The sequence below is a fragment of the Schistocerca serialis genome, chromosome 4, assembly GCF_023864345.2.
Source record: "Schistocerca serialis cubense isolate TAMUIC-IGC-003099 chromosome 4, iqSchSeri2.2, whole genome shotgun sequence".
Lineage (NCBI taxonomy): Eukaryota > Metazoa > Arthropoda > Insecta > Orthoptera > Acrididae > Schistocerca > Schistocerca serialis.
In genome coordinates, this window is record NC_064641.1 from 193,330,392 (window position 1) to 193,345,833 (window position 15,442).

Here is a 15,442-nt window from a genome sequence, read left to right on the forward strand (position 1 = left end):
CAGCTTTCTGTGTAATTTACTCAGTTTAAATTTATCTGTTTTGTGCATGAAGATAAAGCAGTATAGTGATATTTTATTGTTGGATTAAGTTCCAACAATTTACTTCTCTTTTGTTAATGCAGGTGTATACTCCGATTTGTTCCACACCACCGCAGTTTCTTCCTCTTGTTCTATGAAACACTATGTATGAGTGCATGGGTTAGGATTACATCTGAAATTATACTGATAGTGTATGATTTGGCCCAAATGTCTTAATGTATGTGTAGTGTATGCCTATCTTTTAATGTAATATAAGAATGGTAAACAGTTAAATGTTGGGTGTCTGTATGTACCAGTTCATCAATCCATTTCACTGATCACTGTTAGCTCTGAGATGTAGACCATAGAAGCAGACCAAAGTTAATTTATTGTTGCTTGATTGAGGGAGACATAAAATATTTAGTTTTATTAAAATAAATGCCACTTACAATTCTCATCAGTGAGTTTAATAAAATATTTAATGTTGTAGTTATATTGAAGATTTTTACAATAAAAGTCTAAGAATAGGGCTGTGGCTACCTACGTGTTTCACGCAGCAGTGTTGTTAGTGCTTACTGTGAGATGCCGTGGGAAAGAGAAGGGTGTGTCAGCTACTTGTTCTGTGCAGCCAGTGTGAGAGCATCAGACAGATGATGTGTTTTGAAGCAGGAGACAAAGAAATATCACCACCTTCTCATGTAAATGTACCACAACCTCAGAAATAACAACACATGCAGAAGAAATGATCAAATATTTATGTTGACTTTGATTATAAATTTAATTGCTCTTTGTTTCATTCACAGCAATTTAAAGTGTGCTATTATCTCCCAACATGACAACAGGCTCATAATTCGTAGTGTGTCCAGAAAGAAAACGTGAAATATTTGATAAAACAGTGTGTATTAATGTAATTACTGCTCATTTCACTTGCAGCAGTCTAAGCTGTTTTATGAACTCCCAGTCTAACCACACATTCATAATTTGTGACATGTTGGGGAAAAACAAATTAAATATTTGTGACGACGAATATTATTAATTTAATGTTTTCGAGTCAAACTGTCACATTTCAACCTAACTGCTTTCTCGTAATTAGTAATGTAATTACAGAAACAGTCAAATATTTGTGGAAACATATTGCCAATAGAATTGCTGCTTATGGTCGGAATGAGAATTGTGAACAGAAAAATGCAAAAAATTAAACTGAAAGAAATTTTATTCATGTGAACTGTAGATCAAAGCAGCAGCACACAAAAAACATAAAAATAGATCTGAATCATTTTGGTTCTGCTTCTTCCACATGTGTTTGAACAAGAAGCTTTAAAAAATGTCTTCCAATTCCTTGTGCTGCACAAGGACCATTTAATGGCAGCTAATATGCCCTCTGTGGTATGAGTATGTGCTCCTGTCACTGCATTCTTAAAAGTCAATTTGTTGTTGACAGTGAGGTGCTTAAAATCCTTATTTTTCAGGCACTTACTCATTGAAAAAAAGTCAGAAATTATTGTTCTGTCTAATGATTTCCAGCTCAGCAGCTTTTGACCACACCGCACAACACGAAAGGAACTTGAGTAAGATCCTCTGTGTATGCTCCTAACACTCGGCAACCTTTCTGTGTGTACCCCATACCGAACTTTTTTTTGCCAGACTGAGACTTGTCAATCTCAACCTTGTTCACCACCAAGTTTGTCATTCTGTCTCAGGCACATTTCAACAAGGCACATTTCAACACAAACATCCCCATAGATTGTCTCCACTCAACAAAAGTTTGCTTAACTAACTCCAGTTAGTGGAATATAAACCTGGATCTGCACTTACACATAACACAAATATGTCAGCTGCAGAATTGTACTAATTTTTGTTTCCTGTAAACCAGGACTACTTCCAGATGGAACACTTCATAAAGTGGCTACTTCTGCTGCATATCCACACTACACCATTGATAGTGACTATAGACTCTTTTTAGAGCTATTTTTCCACATTTCTTCCACAATGATACTATGAGACATACACCACTGCATCATGTCGCCATGGAGCACCAAGTTACTGATCTCATTCAACTCCCAGCCATAATCAGAAGAGATACAGGAACAAAACTACAAATAAACAATGAAAAGTGAAAGAGAGAATGGTTTCAATTTTGGTGTAAGAAATACATTTCCTCTTTCTTTCATCTCTGATTGGGTATGTGGAAGTATCATCCAGTTGGCTGCATGAAATGGATGCATTACCAACTTATGAGCAGCAGCTAAAACACTGCCATAACTGCCACTGGCCCTGATCTAGACTTCAGCAGATTTTCACAGAAAATATGTGTCATGATGGTGTAGAATTTATTTGTAGCTGTTAATGAATGAGTTATGTATTTGAGTGCTCAGCATCCTAATGTTAAATATGTGCAATCTGCAAAATGGCGCGCAGGTCACTGAGGAAAAAGTCATTCACTGGGTGCAAGCTGACTTTATTATTCCAGTATTACACATATCGGACATTGCCATCTCATATCTACAGAAAACAATATAAAAATACATAGCTATATATAAAATAAAAATGAGTTACAAAACCAAGATAGTGGACACTCAAATATATTATGTCATTAGAAGAAATATTCCTATATGAAAGTTGTATGTTGTAGTAGTAACAATCATAAAGAGACAGATAAAAGGTTGATGGTTGCCGTAATAATTTACAGATTTTCAACACCAGGTGGCGTCTATGTGGTGAGAGTGGTACTATATATTGCCAAACTGTAAACTACATATAATTCACAAAAATGATCGAATATGATAACAGATGATAAGTAACAAGCAATATAATACAGGGTAACTGGAAAAGTACAATTCATAACCTATTCCAAATAGAACGTAACATCAACAAATGCCAATGCGGGTATATTAATCAACAGGTGGAAAATAAAGACAATAATGCAATAATTATGTAAGTATTACTCAAGAACGTTATGGGCACTGCAGCACTATCTGAGCAATGCAAACCAGTGATGACATGCATATGTACAAAAGGTATAAAAGAGTCAATGAATATGAACAGGATATAGGAGCCTTATAATAGTAATTTTTTGCATGAAAGTAACATACATGAAGTATATTGGAATATTATAATAAAAAAATTATTTTCATTAAAACATTATACAAAGTAAATAGAAAGTGCCGCATTGCTGCCCAGCATTGCAAACAGGAAATAGTCAGTACATACGTAGGAGATATTAAAAGAATCAAAACAAAGCTTTAAAACAGATCCTTGCGAAAAGAATAAAATCACCATTAGGAATATTCCAATTATAAAGAATAAAAGCATCATGAAAAGAAGTAAAACAGATACAAAAGGATTTGTTTCTAATTTTTTTAAAATATGTACAAAATAAAATAAGTTGTTGTTCAATCACAGGATAGCGCCCTAAAAAGAACTACGAGCTTATTGTGGAAGCACACAATTAAATTGTAAAAAATGTGAAGAGAGGGGCTTGGGAGGTGGGCAATGGGAGTGTCAGTTAACAGGGTAACCACTGAAAGGTAGTCACCGACTCATTGTGTACATTATAAAACAAGGTGGGCGGGGGGTGGGAGAAGTGGAAAAGGAGTAAAACAAAAACAAGGGCTGTGGAATATATATATAAAAAGAAGAGAGAAACATACTATGCTATGTATCCAACAAGTCACTAAAGATCTTAAAGAACCATTTGTGGTTCAAGTTGATTTGCTCGTTCAGGATGTTATGCAGACTATCAGCATTTTGCAGGCTACACATATTTTCCAAAATGGTCGCATACCTCCTTTGTGACTTCATGTTGCAGCTATGCTCCTAATATTAAAGTTAGCAAATAATTCAAATAGCAGAAAGTTATAGAAATGCCTTTTGTTTACAGAGCCAATATGGCGTTTTATATTCAACCATCTGTCGTCCAATCGACAAAGGACGCATTTTACGGACCAAGCAGCGGATCAGGTGTAATTGCCCAATACATATCGCAAGAAAATGGAGAACACAATGTCATTGTACAGTCTCGATTGGGAGTTGAAGCAGGAGCCCCTGTGGAAGCAGGAGCCCTGTTCGCCATCGTATGTCACCCTTGATGGCAATGACGAGTGCTGGCTGCCCAATGATGATTTAGCAAATACACAAGAAGAGCCTTTCCATCAAAAACCACTTTCACGTGGGGAGGTTGCGGCTAAATTACTAGAAGACCTAGAAGATCTCACTGAGTGGATCAAGTGTGGTGAGTCATTTTCAACATCTTTAGACCAAGCATTTTGGCTAATTTTCAAATAAAATGTTACCAATAAAGTTTTAAAATGTATTACTTCTGCTAAAAAGACATTGTGAATGTTAGTTATTACAGGAAGCATTGACTTGTTTTTGGAACTCGTTCTTCAGTGTGTTTTTCTTCGTGAGATAAACTAGATTTCAGCTGTTAAGGCTTCTTGTGTGTGGAAAAACCACATTTCACTCACCCGAGTGAAAATAGCAGGTAGTAAGTTTGTCTTCCTACTGCATCACAACCAGTTTTGGTATTACTGGATATTCCTTTTTCTGTTAGCATTGCGTGCTGTGGCCCTGATCTAGACTTCAGCAAATTTTTATAGAAAAATATGACTCATGATTGCAGTGAATTTATGTGTAGGTGTTAATAAATAAGTTAAGTGAGATGATAGCTGTGTAATGTGATCAGATGTGTTTTTTTTGATTAATTACAGTTTTGAAATTAAAAAAAGGCGTGCTAAGATATCTCAGTAATTTTATTTTTACATGAAAGCCTGTACCTAAATCTACGCATTGACGCCATTACAGTCTGATTATTCCATGTTTACTTGTTTACGTTGTGTACTGAGTGTTTAAGATGCCTCCGATAATCGTGAGTCCTGCCAACTGTGAAGTACGTGCTGTTACAAGATTTCTTAGTGCTAAAGGCCTAAAAGCGGTCAATATTCATCGTGAGATCTGTGCAGTTTACGGAAAAAACATTATGAGTGATGGAATGGTAATGAAGTGGGTGAGAGCATTTAAAGGTGGCCGCACAAATGTTCATGATGAACAATGGAGTGGGCATCCTTCAGTCATTAATGAAAGTTTGGTGCAGGAAGTGGACAATAAGGTGAGAGAAAAGATGCTTTTACGATTTCCTCCTTGCGGGATGACTTAACTAATGTTTCTCGTAGTGTTTTGTATGGCATTGTGACCGAGCACTTGAATTACCAAAAATTGGAGCACATTGGGTACCGAAAATGATGACGGATGTGCACAAAACCAAACATTTAGGCAATGCATTGACTTTCCTTGAGCGGTACCACGACGACGGTGATGATTTCTTAAGCCAAATTGTTATGGGTGATGAAACATGTGGCCTACGTCACACCAGAATCAAAGCAACAGTCCATGGAAGTTGAGCAAGGGCATTGTTTTGCTGCAAGACAGTGCCCGTCCACATGTGGCGAATCAGACCAAAGATCTCATCACATCTTTTCGATGGGAAACTCTAGATCGTCCTCCGTACAGCCCTGATCTTGTGCCCAGTGACTACCATCTGTTCCTGCACTTGAAGAAACACTTGGGCGGTCAGCATCTTAAAGACGATGACAAAGTCAAAACAGTGGTGATGCAGTGGTTAACAAGTCAGGTGGCAGACTTCTATGAGGAGGGTATGCAAAAACTGGTACGACATTACGAGAAGTGCCTCAATATTGACTGAAATTATGTAGAAAAGTATATTAGGGTACAGGCTTTCATGTAAAAATAAAATTACTGAGATATTTAGCACGTCCTTTTTTAATTTCAAAATGGTACTTACTAGAAAAACACGCCTCATATGTACAATATGAGGCAGAGAATATATTTTGTTGTGTGCTAAATGGGTAAATAGCCTCACAATACCTACACTAATACCAATGCTAAATCAATCTGAAATACGCCACTGCAGACACATGTAGCAAAATGACACTATTGGCTGGGAGTGCATTGTACATTGTGCCACCACATGCTTCTGTCGCTTTAAAAGTTGGAAATGGCATCTTTCCAGAAATAACAATATACACTCCTGGAAATTGAAATAAGAACACCGTGAATTCATTGTCCCAGGAAGGGGAAACTTTATTGACACATTCCTGGGGTCAGATACATCACATGATCACACTGACAGAACCACAGGCACATAGACACAGGCAACAGAGCATGCACAATGTCAGCACTAGTACAGTGTATATCCACCTTTCGCAGCAATGCAGGCTGCTATTCTCCCATGGAGACGATCGTAGAGATGCTGGATGTAGTCCTGTGGAACGGCTTGCCATGCCATTTCCACCTGGCGCCTCAGTTGGACCAGCGTTCGTGCTAGACGTGCAGACCGCGTGAGACGACGCTTCATCCAGTCCCAAACATGCTCAATGGGGGACAGATCCGGAGATCTTGCTGGCCAGGGTAGTTGACTTACACCTTCTAGAGCACGTTGGGTGGCACGGGATACATGCGGACGTGCATTGTCCTGTTGGAACAGCAAGTTCCCTTGCCGGTCTAGGAATGGTAGAACGATGGGTTCGATGACGGTTTGGATGTACCGTGCACTATTCAGTGTCCCCTCGACGATCACCAGTGGTGTACGGCCAGTGTAGGAGATCGCTCCCCACACCATGATGCCGGGTGTTGGCCCTGTGTGCCTCGGTCGTATACAGTCCCGATTGTGGCGCTTACCAGCACGGCGCCAAACACGCATACGACCATCATTGGCACCAAGGCAGAAGCGACTCTCATCGCTGAAGACGACACGTCTCCATTCGTCCCTCCATTCACGCCTGTCGCGACACCACTGGAGGCGGGCTGCACGATGTTGGGGCGTGAGCGGAAGACGGCCTAACGGTGTGCGGGACCGTAGCCCAGCTTCATGGAGACGGTTGCGAATGGTCCTCGCCGATACCCCAGGAGCAACAGCGTCCCTAATTTGCTGGGAAGTGGCGGTGCGGTCCCCTACGGCACTGCGTAGGATCCAACGGTCTTGGCGTGCATCCGTGCGTCGCTGCGGTCCGGTCCAAGGTCGACGGGCACGTGCACCTTCCGCCGACCACTGGCGACAACATCGATGTACTGTGGAGACCTCACGCCCCACGTGTTGAGCAATTCGGCGGTACGTCCACCCGGCCTCCCGCATGCCCACTATACACCCTCGCTCAAAGTCCGTCAACTGCACATACGGTTCACGTCCACGCTGTCGCGGCATGCTACCAGTGTTAAAGACTGCGATGAAGCTCCGTATGCCACGGCAAACTAGCTGACACTGACGGCGGCGGTGCACAAATGCTGCGCAGCTAGCGCCATTCGACGGCCAACACCGCGGTTCCTGGTGTGTCTGCTGTGCCGTGCGTGTGATCATTGCTTGTACAGCCCTCTCGCAGTGTCCGGAGCAAGTATGGTGGGTCTGACACACAGGTGTCAATGTGTTCTTTTTTCCATTTCCAGGAGTGTATGTCACTTGTGTTGTACTGGCGTCTGGACTTTCTATGCCTCATCACATTCTATGTGGTAATTATCTTCTCATGTTGCTGCAAATGTGCTTCTGATTATTTTCAGAAATGTTGGTTCAAAAGGAAAATTTGAAATGGAGATTTTAGTGATTTGCTAACATTTTGCATATTCAGGTACAGGGCTTTTTTTGTGATTTGGAGTGAAAATATTTTGTAAAAGCGAGACAGTGGACTGTGCCTACTTGTCAGTTTACATCTTCTTCCAGTTAATTAGTTTTTTGATGTTGTTTAAAATCAATGAATTGGAAATTATGTTTGATTTATCAGTTCTCTCTCTTCAGCAGTTACACTATTGATTGATTGTCTTACAATTCAAGCATTGTGGTATTTTGTTTCATTATAGTGTGGCTGGTAATAACAGAAACAGTTTGTTCATTTCAAAACATGGTGCTTTTCATTTGTTCTAGAAATGTGAAACTTGTTCTGGTTTTAATTTGATAACAGGTTAGAATACTGGATATATCAGTAATAAACCACCAAACTACCTGTACATAAAACAATGACTTTTGTTTTGAAGAGGCCTCATGAAATTTTTTGTATATTTAACAATACCTGAATATTTAAATTACAAATTGTGTTACTGATACAGTTGACATGCTATTTCTCTAGATTTACAATAAATTTCAACATGCCTTGTTGCAAAATTTTTGTCAGTTACATGTTACCTAGATCATGCAGGCACATTACAGATATTGTCTTCATTTGAAAATGTAGTTCTTCCTTCTGCTATGTGATGTCAGCTTCCGAGCCATCCATGGTACTAGGCACACGGTATGTTTAAATCATTTCGTTATGAATTCACTTGTAGTAGTATTCTGTACTATAAGGACTTACCATCACTTGCATCTTCTTTATGTGGTGGGGAAGCTCTCATTGCATTTCTCTTGCATGTACCACTCAATATAAATCTCAGATTCGTAACACCTTTGCTTCTTAGGTACTCTGAAAATTTTTTTTCATTTAGACCTGGAATTTGTTAATGTATTTGTTAACTGACACTAGCTGTAGATGATTCTTTCTTAGGCACGGTTATTTGGGGCTTCTGCTACATGAAACATAATGAACGTGAAGTTTGTATGAAGCATTTGTAAACTGCAAACTCGTAGACTTCAGTAAACTCGTGGACTTAAGCAAAGTCTTAACTGTATTAAAAGCTAAAATTTACTATCCTACATTGAAAGTGAGTAGACTGATTTGTTGCAGTTATGATAGATAGTCACAAAATACAAACACTAATGGACTAGTGATTATGGACATAAATTTGAAATCAATGGCTAATGACCCTTCATCTGCAAATGTAGGACAGCCCTATGTTTCTTTTCTTTAGTGACAAATTTGGAGGCAAGCTTTGTTTCAAGTGCATGTGGTAAATTTCAGAGTATTTGATTATATTGCTATCCCTTCCTAAGATTGTTTCTCGCTGATTCTTCAACTGGTCAGTTAACAGGGGCCAGTGATAAACTTGCAGTTGATTATTTCACTCCGTGTGCTTGTTGGACAATCTGTTTCATAGGTACAGAAGCTGCCTTGTTGTGTGTTATAACTTACACCGAACAGTGAACCAAAACCACATCTGCTCGTGAAGTTATATTTTTCTCTTGCTTCCTTCAATTTTGTATAAAAATGGGAAAGTCTTGTTTTTGCAATAATTTTATACATGTTTATATTTCTGCAACAATTGACCCAACTCACCTGATGTCTGTAAATAATTCTGCGGAGGGGGTATTGACATCTGAAGTAACGTTCAACCTCATCCCAGATGTGTTCAATCAGGTTCAGATCTGGGGCCTTATTCTATATAGTTCATACCGATCGGTGCAGTAGGTTAGTCTCGGTAGTGACATCATTTCGGTTCTTTATCTGAATTTCCTATTCAGTAAGCTTCTGAGACCTGTTACCAAACAGTCCTCCCGCCGATTTTACGACAACTGCACCAAGAGGTTTAGGATTTCGGTGTGGCCCTGTCATTCGGTTAGCTGTGTTTTATTTACCCCTATAATTTGTTATTTTAAACATATTGAGTGGTTTTAGCTTTGGGTTTAGTGATTGTGTTACTAAAGAATCACTAGAGGACGCGTCTGCTTGGAAAGTGAGTTCATAATAGACTATTTTCATTTGTTAGAAATGAGGTTCGGTTGTTACTATGAATGATTACAACATCCAGAAAAGAAAAATGTTTTCGGTCAATATTCTCTCAAAATACCTGTTATTTTATGTAATTAAAGAGTTTAAAGGTCATTGAATATCAAGACATTGGCTCTGCTTATGCATATTACATGAGTGTTAGCTGAAATTACTAGTGACTTCATGTACTCTTTTCCACAAATGATTTATGGTTTACTTATTAATTATTGAAACACATTTAAAACTTTTAAGTAACTATGCAAAGGAATTATATGATGTCTGATGGAGGAAACCTTCCAAAATTTCATGCATTTATGGCTTACACCCGCATCATTCAGCAACGAAGTCAACATGTGTGTCTCTCTAATGGAATTACACAAAAAAAGTGCTGAGAGCATGCAAGTTGTAGTAGCGTAGTTGGTAAGGTGACAGTGTCGTGGCGAAGAGCGTAGGTTCGTATACCGCTGGATGCGAAAATATTTTTTTTTTTTTTTTTCCTTCTTCCTGTTTGCAACACATTCTGAGACTTGATTAATCGTCAAAGTTACGCATTTTTCTGAAATATTCGTTGTAATTTACATGTAAGAGCACACTTTCTGAGTAACGAGTATCTCTGATTTTGTGACTTCCATATGTTAAAGAAATGAAAGTTGAAATTACTGTGCAGGAAACAACTGACAGTGACATGTATACTACTTCTTGTCACAAATAATTCACCATTTTTTCAGAATATGTAGCGATTTCCAAGAGTGTGGTCAGACAGGAATCTAAGAGGACAATGTAAATGACTGCAAATGAAACTAGCAGCAATCATTTTTACACTCCTTTGTCATAAGTATTTATCTGCGATCGAATCCTCAACAACAGTAGACAGAGACGAAAGGTTCCTGCCACAATATTTTCAGCCTATACCACCATATATTAAACATTTTGATTCATAAGATGCACGTTATAAAGTAAAACGAACTTCTATATCTGCACTCACCACACACTCTCAAAAAGGCAATTTTTTAAATTTTGTCCTAATGAACCAAATTGTTGATGTATCATATAGGGAAGTAGTCTACTTCATCATTTGGATCTCTAGGAGCGAGCTGCAACCACATTCTATGCATCTTCTTATTGTTTGACAGTCTTCTAAACAATTTTTCGGTTTCGTGAAGATGTGTTCTTCCTATGCAACTAATTAAGGGCAGTTCATTCTCATACACATTTCACTTCATTTATTTGTTGAGCGTCGTCACGAATAAAGGATGCAAAAAGCAGTGGTAATAAACAAACTGCCTTCAATAAGTTGCATAGACGGAACATACCTCCATGAATTTTGAAGCAACTAAGGAACTACAGAAAATAAAATGATGAATTTTTCGGGTGTTTCTATAGATGTATTTGTACAATGTAGTACTACACTCCATTCCTAACTCATATTCCAAAATGTAAAATCCAAAACAAGATGTTGTTGTGAATGAGAATAAAATAACATAATGTGACATTTAAGACAGTTTCCAGAACTGAGTCAACATTCTATCGTTATCATGCTTTCATAGAAGTGCGGGGTCAGCTAAATTTGAACAGTATTACGTACTAAAACCACACTTTTTGGTACTGTGAAGAATGACATGCCTGTGTCGGCTGCTAGCCGCTTAGAGTTCGTGCCGCTTTGGCGCTGCAGTGTGCATGCGCGGATCTGAGGCAGATTGCTTTTCATTCGTTAGTGCAAGGAGAACTGACAACAGCATTTCAGTTTGCTAGGACCATTTGGAATCTCTTTGGAAATGCTTAACAAATAGTGTTGGGTTAGGTGCGCTCGCGTACCGAAACGATCAGTAAAGTGGCGGAAAGATACAGAATATGGCCCCTAGCAAGTAGAGGGGGGGGGGGGGGGGATGTAGGCAGCCATTGTGTTCCTCAAACACCACCATCACACTCCTGGCCTTGTGACATAGCACACATTATCTTGTTGAAAAATGCCACTGCCATTGGGAAACGTGGTCGTCACGAAGAGGTGTGAGTGGTCTCAACTGATGTGCAATGCTCCTTAGACGTCATGGTGACTTGTACGAGCTCCACTAGACCAATGGATGCTCACGTGAATGTTCCCCAGAGCATAATAGAGCTGCTGCTAGCTTTCCTTCATCCCATAGCACAGGTGTTAAGGAGCTGTTCGCCTGGAAGACATTGGATTCGCGCCCTCCCATCAGCACGATGAAGAAGGTATCAGGAGTCAGCAGGCCATGCAACATTTTGCTACTGTGCCAACGACCATTGCCAATGGCCACTTGATCATTTCAGCCATAGTCACTAATGTCATGGTGTTAACATTGAGACATGCATGGTTTGTTGGCTGCGGAGATACTTTGTTAAAAGTTTTTGGTGCATTGTGTGTTCAGACACAATTGTACTCTGCTGATCATTAGTCTGATAATTCTCCCACAGTTTGCCATCTATCCTTTGTTACCAGTCTGCCCAGCCTAGGATGCTTGATGTCTGTAAAGAGGGTGGCCACCGGGTCGCACGACATCTGGTCGTGGTTTCACCATGCTTTCATCATGTGTTGAAGATACCAAAGCACTCCTTGAACACTTGAACACCCATCAAATCGTGTTGTTTCCGAAATGCAGGTCCCTAGCCTCTGGGCCATCATAATCTGCCCATAGTCAAACTCAGACAGATGGCGTGCCTTCCTTATTCTACACGTGGACAGTACATCCACAGATACTACAGGCACCATGCTTGTGTTTGACAAGCTATCATTCCTTGCCAGGTGATGCTGCTATTGCGTGGATGGGTTTATATCGATAGTGGGTCAGTGGTCATAATGTTCTGGCTGGTCAGTGCACTTACTCCAAAAGTCACAATATGGTGCTGCATGATGGAATGTACTCAGTAACACTGCTAGTTATTTCCTTTGCTGTTCCACTTACAAATAGACGAGGGAAAAACGACTGTTTATATGTCTCTGTACAAGCCCTAATCTTCCTGATATCATCTTAGTTCTGATGCGAAATGTGTGTTGGCGGCAGTAGAATCGTTCTGCAATCAGCCTCAATGTGGCTGAACTAAGTTGTTTGAAGAGTTCCAAAATGTGATTTTTCTAGTTTAAGTTCTCATCAATCAACACTTGAGAATTTTTAAGTTTCCACCCTGTTACATTTTCCTCGCCATTGTTACACTTATCATTCGTGTAGTACCCCTACATTGTCTCTATTCGAAATTGATGGTGAGACCGTTTGTAGAAAGCCAGTCAGTGATACTTCTAAGAACTTTGTTTACCATTTCCTTTGTTTCTCCGTGTGTGCTTGGATTGATTACAACACTAGTGTCAATGCCGGAAAGAACTAATTCTCCCTGTTGTATATTAGACAGAAGGTCATTTACATATCTGGGGAGCAATTGTGTACCTAAGATTGAACCTTGGGAAACCCCATATGTGATTTTACTTCAGTCAAAATTATGTCCACAGACTGTGTTGGTAGAATTAGTAAGTACAACTTTCTGCATTCTTTTGGTTAAATATTAATTATCCATTTGTTGACCATACCAACAGTCCCATATAATAGCAATTTATTTAGGCGAATACTGTGATTCATGCATTCAAATGCCTTAGATAGGTCGCAGTCACAGAAAATACCAGTTGTCACTCTTTTATTATTTAATGCTTGTAAAATGTGGTGAGTGACCATGGAAATGGCATTCTCAGGAGAACAACCCTTCTGAATCTCGAATTGTGATTTGCCGAGGATATTAATTTTTGCTCAGGTAAGATACTGTTCTAGAATACATCACCTTCTCAAAAATCTTGGAAAATGATGTCAGCAGGGAAACAGGTCAGTAGGTATTGATAACTTGTATCACCTTTCTTAAAGAGGGGTTTAACAACAGCATATATTAGTCTCTGTGGCAAAATGCCTGAGTTAGTGATGCATTACACATTTCAGATAAGACTGGGCGTTTTATATGGGATCAGATCTCGGACTTATTGTATGGGAACAGATCAGTGGTACTGTATTGGAAACACCATCAAAACTAAACAAGCTCTTATTTTTGGGAGAACATATAATTCTCTTAATTTCAGAAGGGGAAGTTGGTGATACATCTACTATATTTAAGACTTTATTATTAAATACCTTTGACTCGTCATTTATAGCCCTTCCACACAGTTCAGTAGTGATGGTATCCTGTTTTGCGGCTTTTTGTCCTGTCTCTCATTTCACTACATTCCATGTAGCCTTAAGTCTATTGTCAGAATTACCAATTTCAGACCTTATGTACATGTTCCTTGGTTTTTTAATTAACTTTAAAGTAATATATAAAAACAAAGATGAGGTGACTTACCGAAAAAAAGCGCTGGCAGGTCGATAGACACACAAACAAACACAAACGTACACACAAAATTCAAGCTTTCGCAACAAACTGTTGCCTCATCAGGAAAGAGGGAAGGAGAGGGGAAGACGAAAGGAGGTGGGTTTTAAGGGAGAGGGTAAGGAGTCATTCCAATCCCGGGAGCGGAAAGACTTACCGTAGGGGGAAAAAAGGACAGGTATACACTCGCACACACGCACATATCCATCCACACATACAGACACAAGCAGACATATTTAAATTTTCTTCCTGGTGCACATACTGCTCAATTTGTGAACACCCAATACTGTCTTGTTGCTAGTTTATGTGAGTTCTTTGTGATGCATCACAAAATGTCTTCCTGTTTGCTCTGTGTAATGTGTCTTACAATTATCAGTTGTAATATTGTAAACATCAGAACTGGTACTTATTATTTATAGTTTTAATGTCATGTCAGAGACAGAATTCTAAGTTCCACTATTTTTCTTTGTATTTGTATTTTTTTTTAAGTGCAGCCTTTTAGCCATTCTCAAGGTGAGTCACTTGGAAGATTTTTAATGCACTTTACACTGGGGAGAAATTTTGCATGCATCAAAGGTTTTACTGTTGGTAACAAGAGTATCAGCCGTAGATAAAACTTTATGCATCTAATAATAAAACAAAGCAAGTGTGGAGAGTATATTTTGTAATGCCAAACACTGAAGACCTAGACTAATGTTTCCTTTGACAGTTGGGAACTTTATCTCAGTTGAGCAGGTTGTCTGCCAATAGTGGGATATTCCATCTGCTGGGAAAACGTCAGGAAACACACATTATTAAATTCTCTGTGGTTTTAAATCCAGTTTCAATTTTTTAAAAACCAGGTTGGAATATCAACAGTTATGGAAAGGATGTATTCCTACTCATCATGAAAGTGACACATTGAGTTACAGACAGGCACAATGAAAACACTATTAGAGATTAAACTTTCAGATGAAGTCTGCATCAGAAAAGACAAACATACGTACATTCACCCAACCAAGCACATCTCCCATGCACCTGACTGCTACCTTTGGGTGCCCAGGCTAGACTGAAATTGAAAACTTTTCAAAAAGGAGCAGTAGACTGTAGCGGAAGGGGAATCCTGTAATCTCCTCCCAATTCGTGTCCCCATCCTGCACTTCTCAACCGTCTCTGCCAGTTGCTTGAATGACCTGAGAGCCCAGATGACAGGCATCATTTGTTCCAACATGCACCACAGTCTGCAGCTGGTTGCACCGTGTTCCCTCAATAGATGCTCCTTCAACATGTTGTATGCGACCCCCAAGCATACACAATGAACACCCCTGGTGTCCTTTCCTTTCCATTGCTGCTATTTCCCTACAATCATTCGCTGTGTGTTTCAGTTGCTGATGATTAATAGACCTCTACTGTTTTGTGTTTGCCTCCTCCTGACA

The 15,442-nt window shown here is 39.4% G+C and overlaps 1 protein-coding gene across 1 annotated transcript in view; it reads left to right on the plus strand.

Annotated features, from left to right (window-relative positions):
- The window catches only part of LOC126473320 (activating transcription factor of chaperone), a 49,334-nt gene that overhangs the window by 13,007 nt on the left and 20,885 nt on the right, over window positions 1-15,442 (plus strand). The window contains exon 2 of the mRNA XM_050100303.1: window positions 3,899-4,249. Coding sequence (XP_049956260.1) covers window positions 4,009-4,249 — 241 coding nt within the window. The 5' untranslated portion in view covers window positions 3,899-4,008. The remainder of the gene's footprint in view (window positions 1-3,898; window positions 4,250-15,442) is intronic.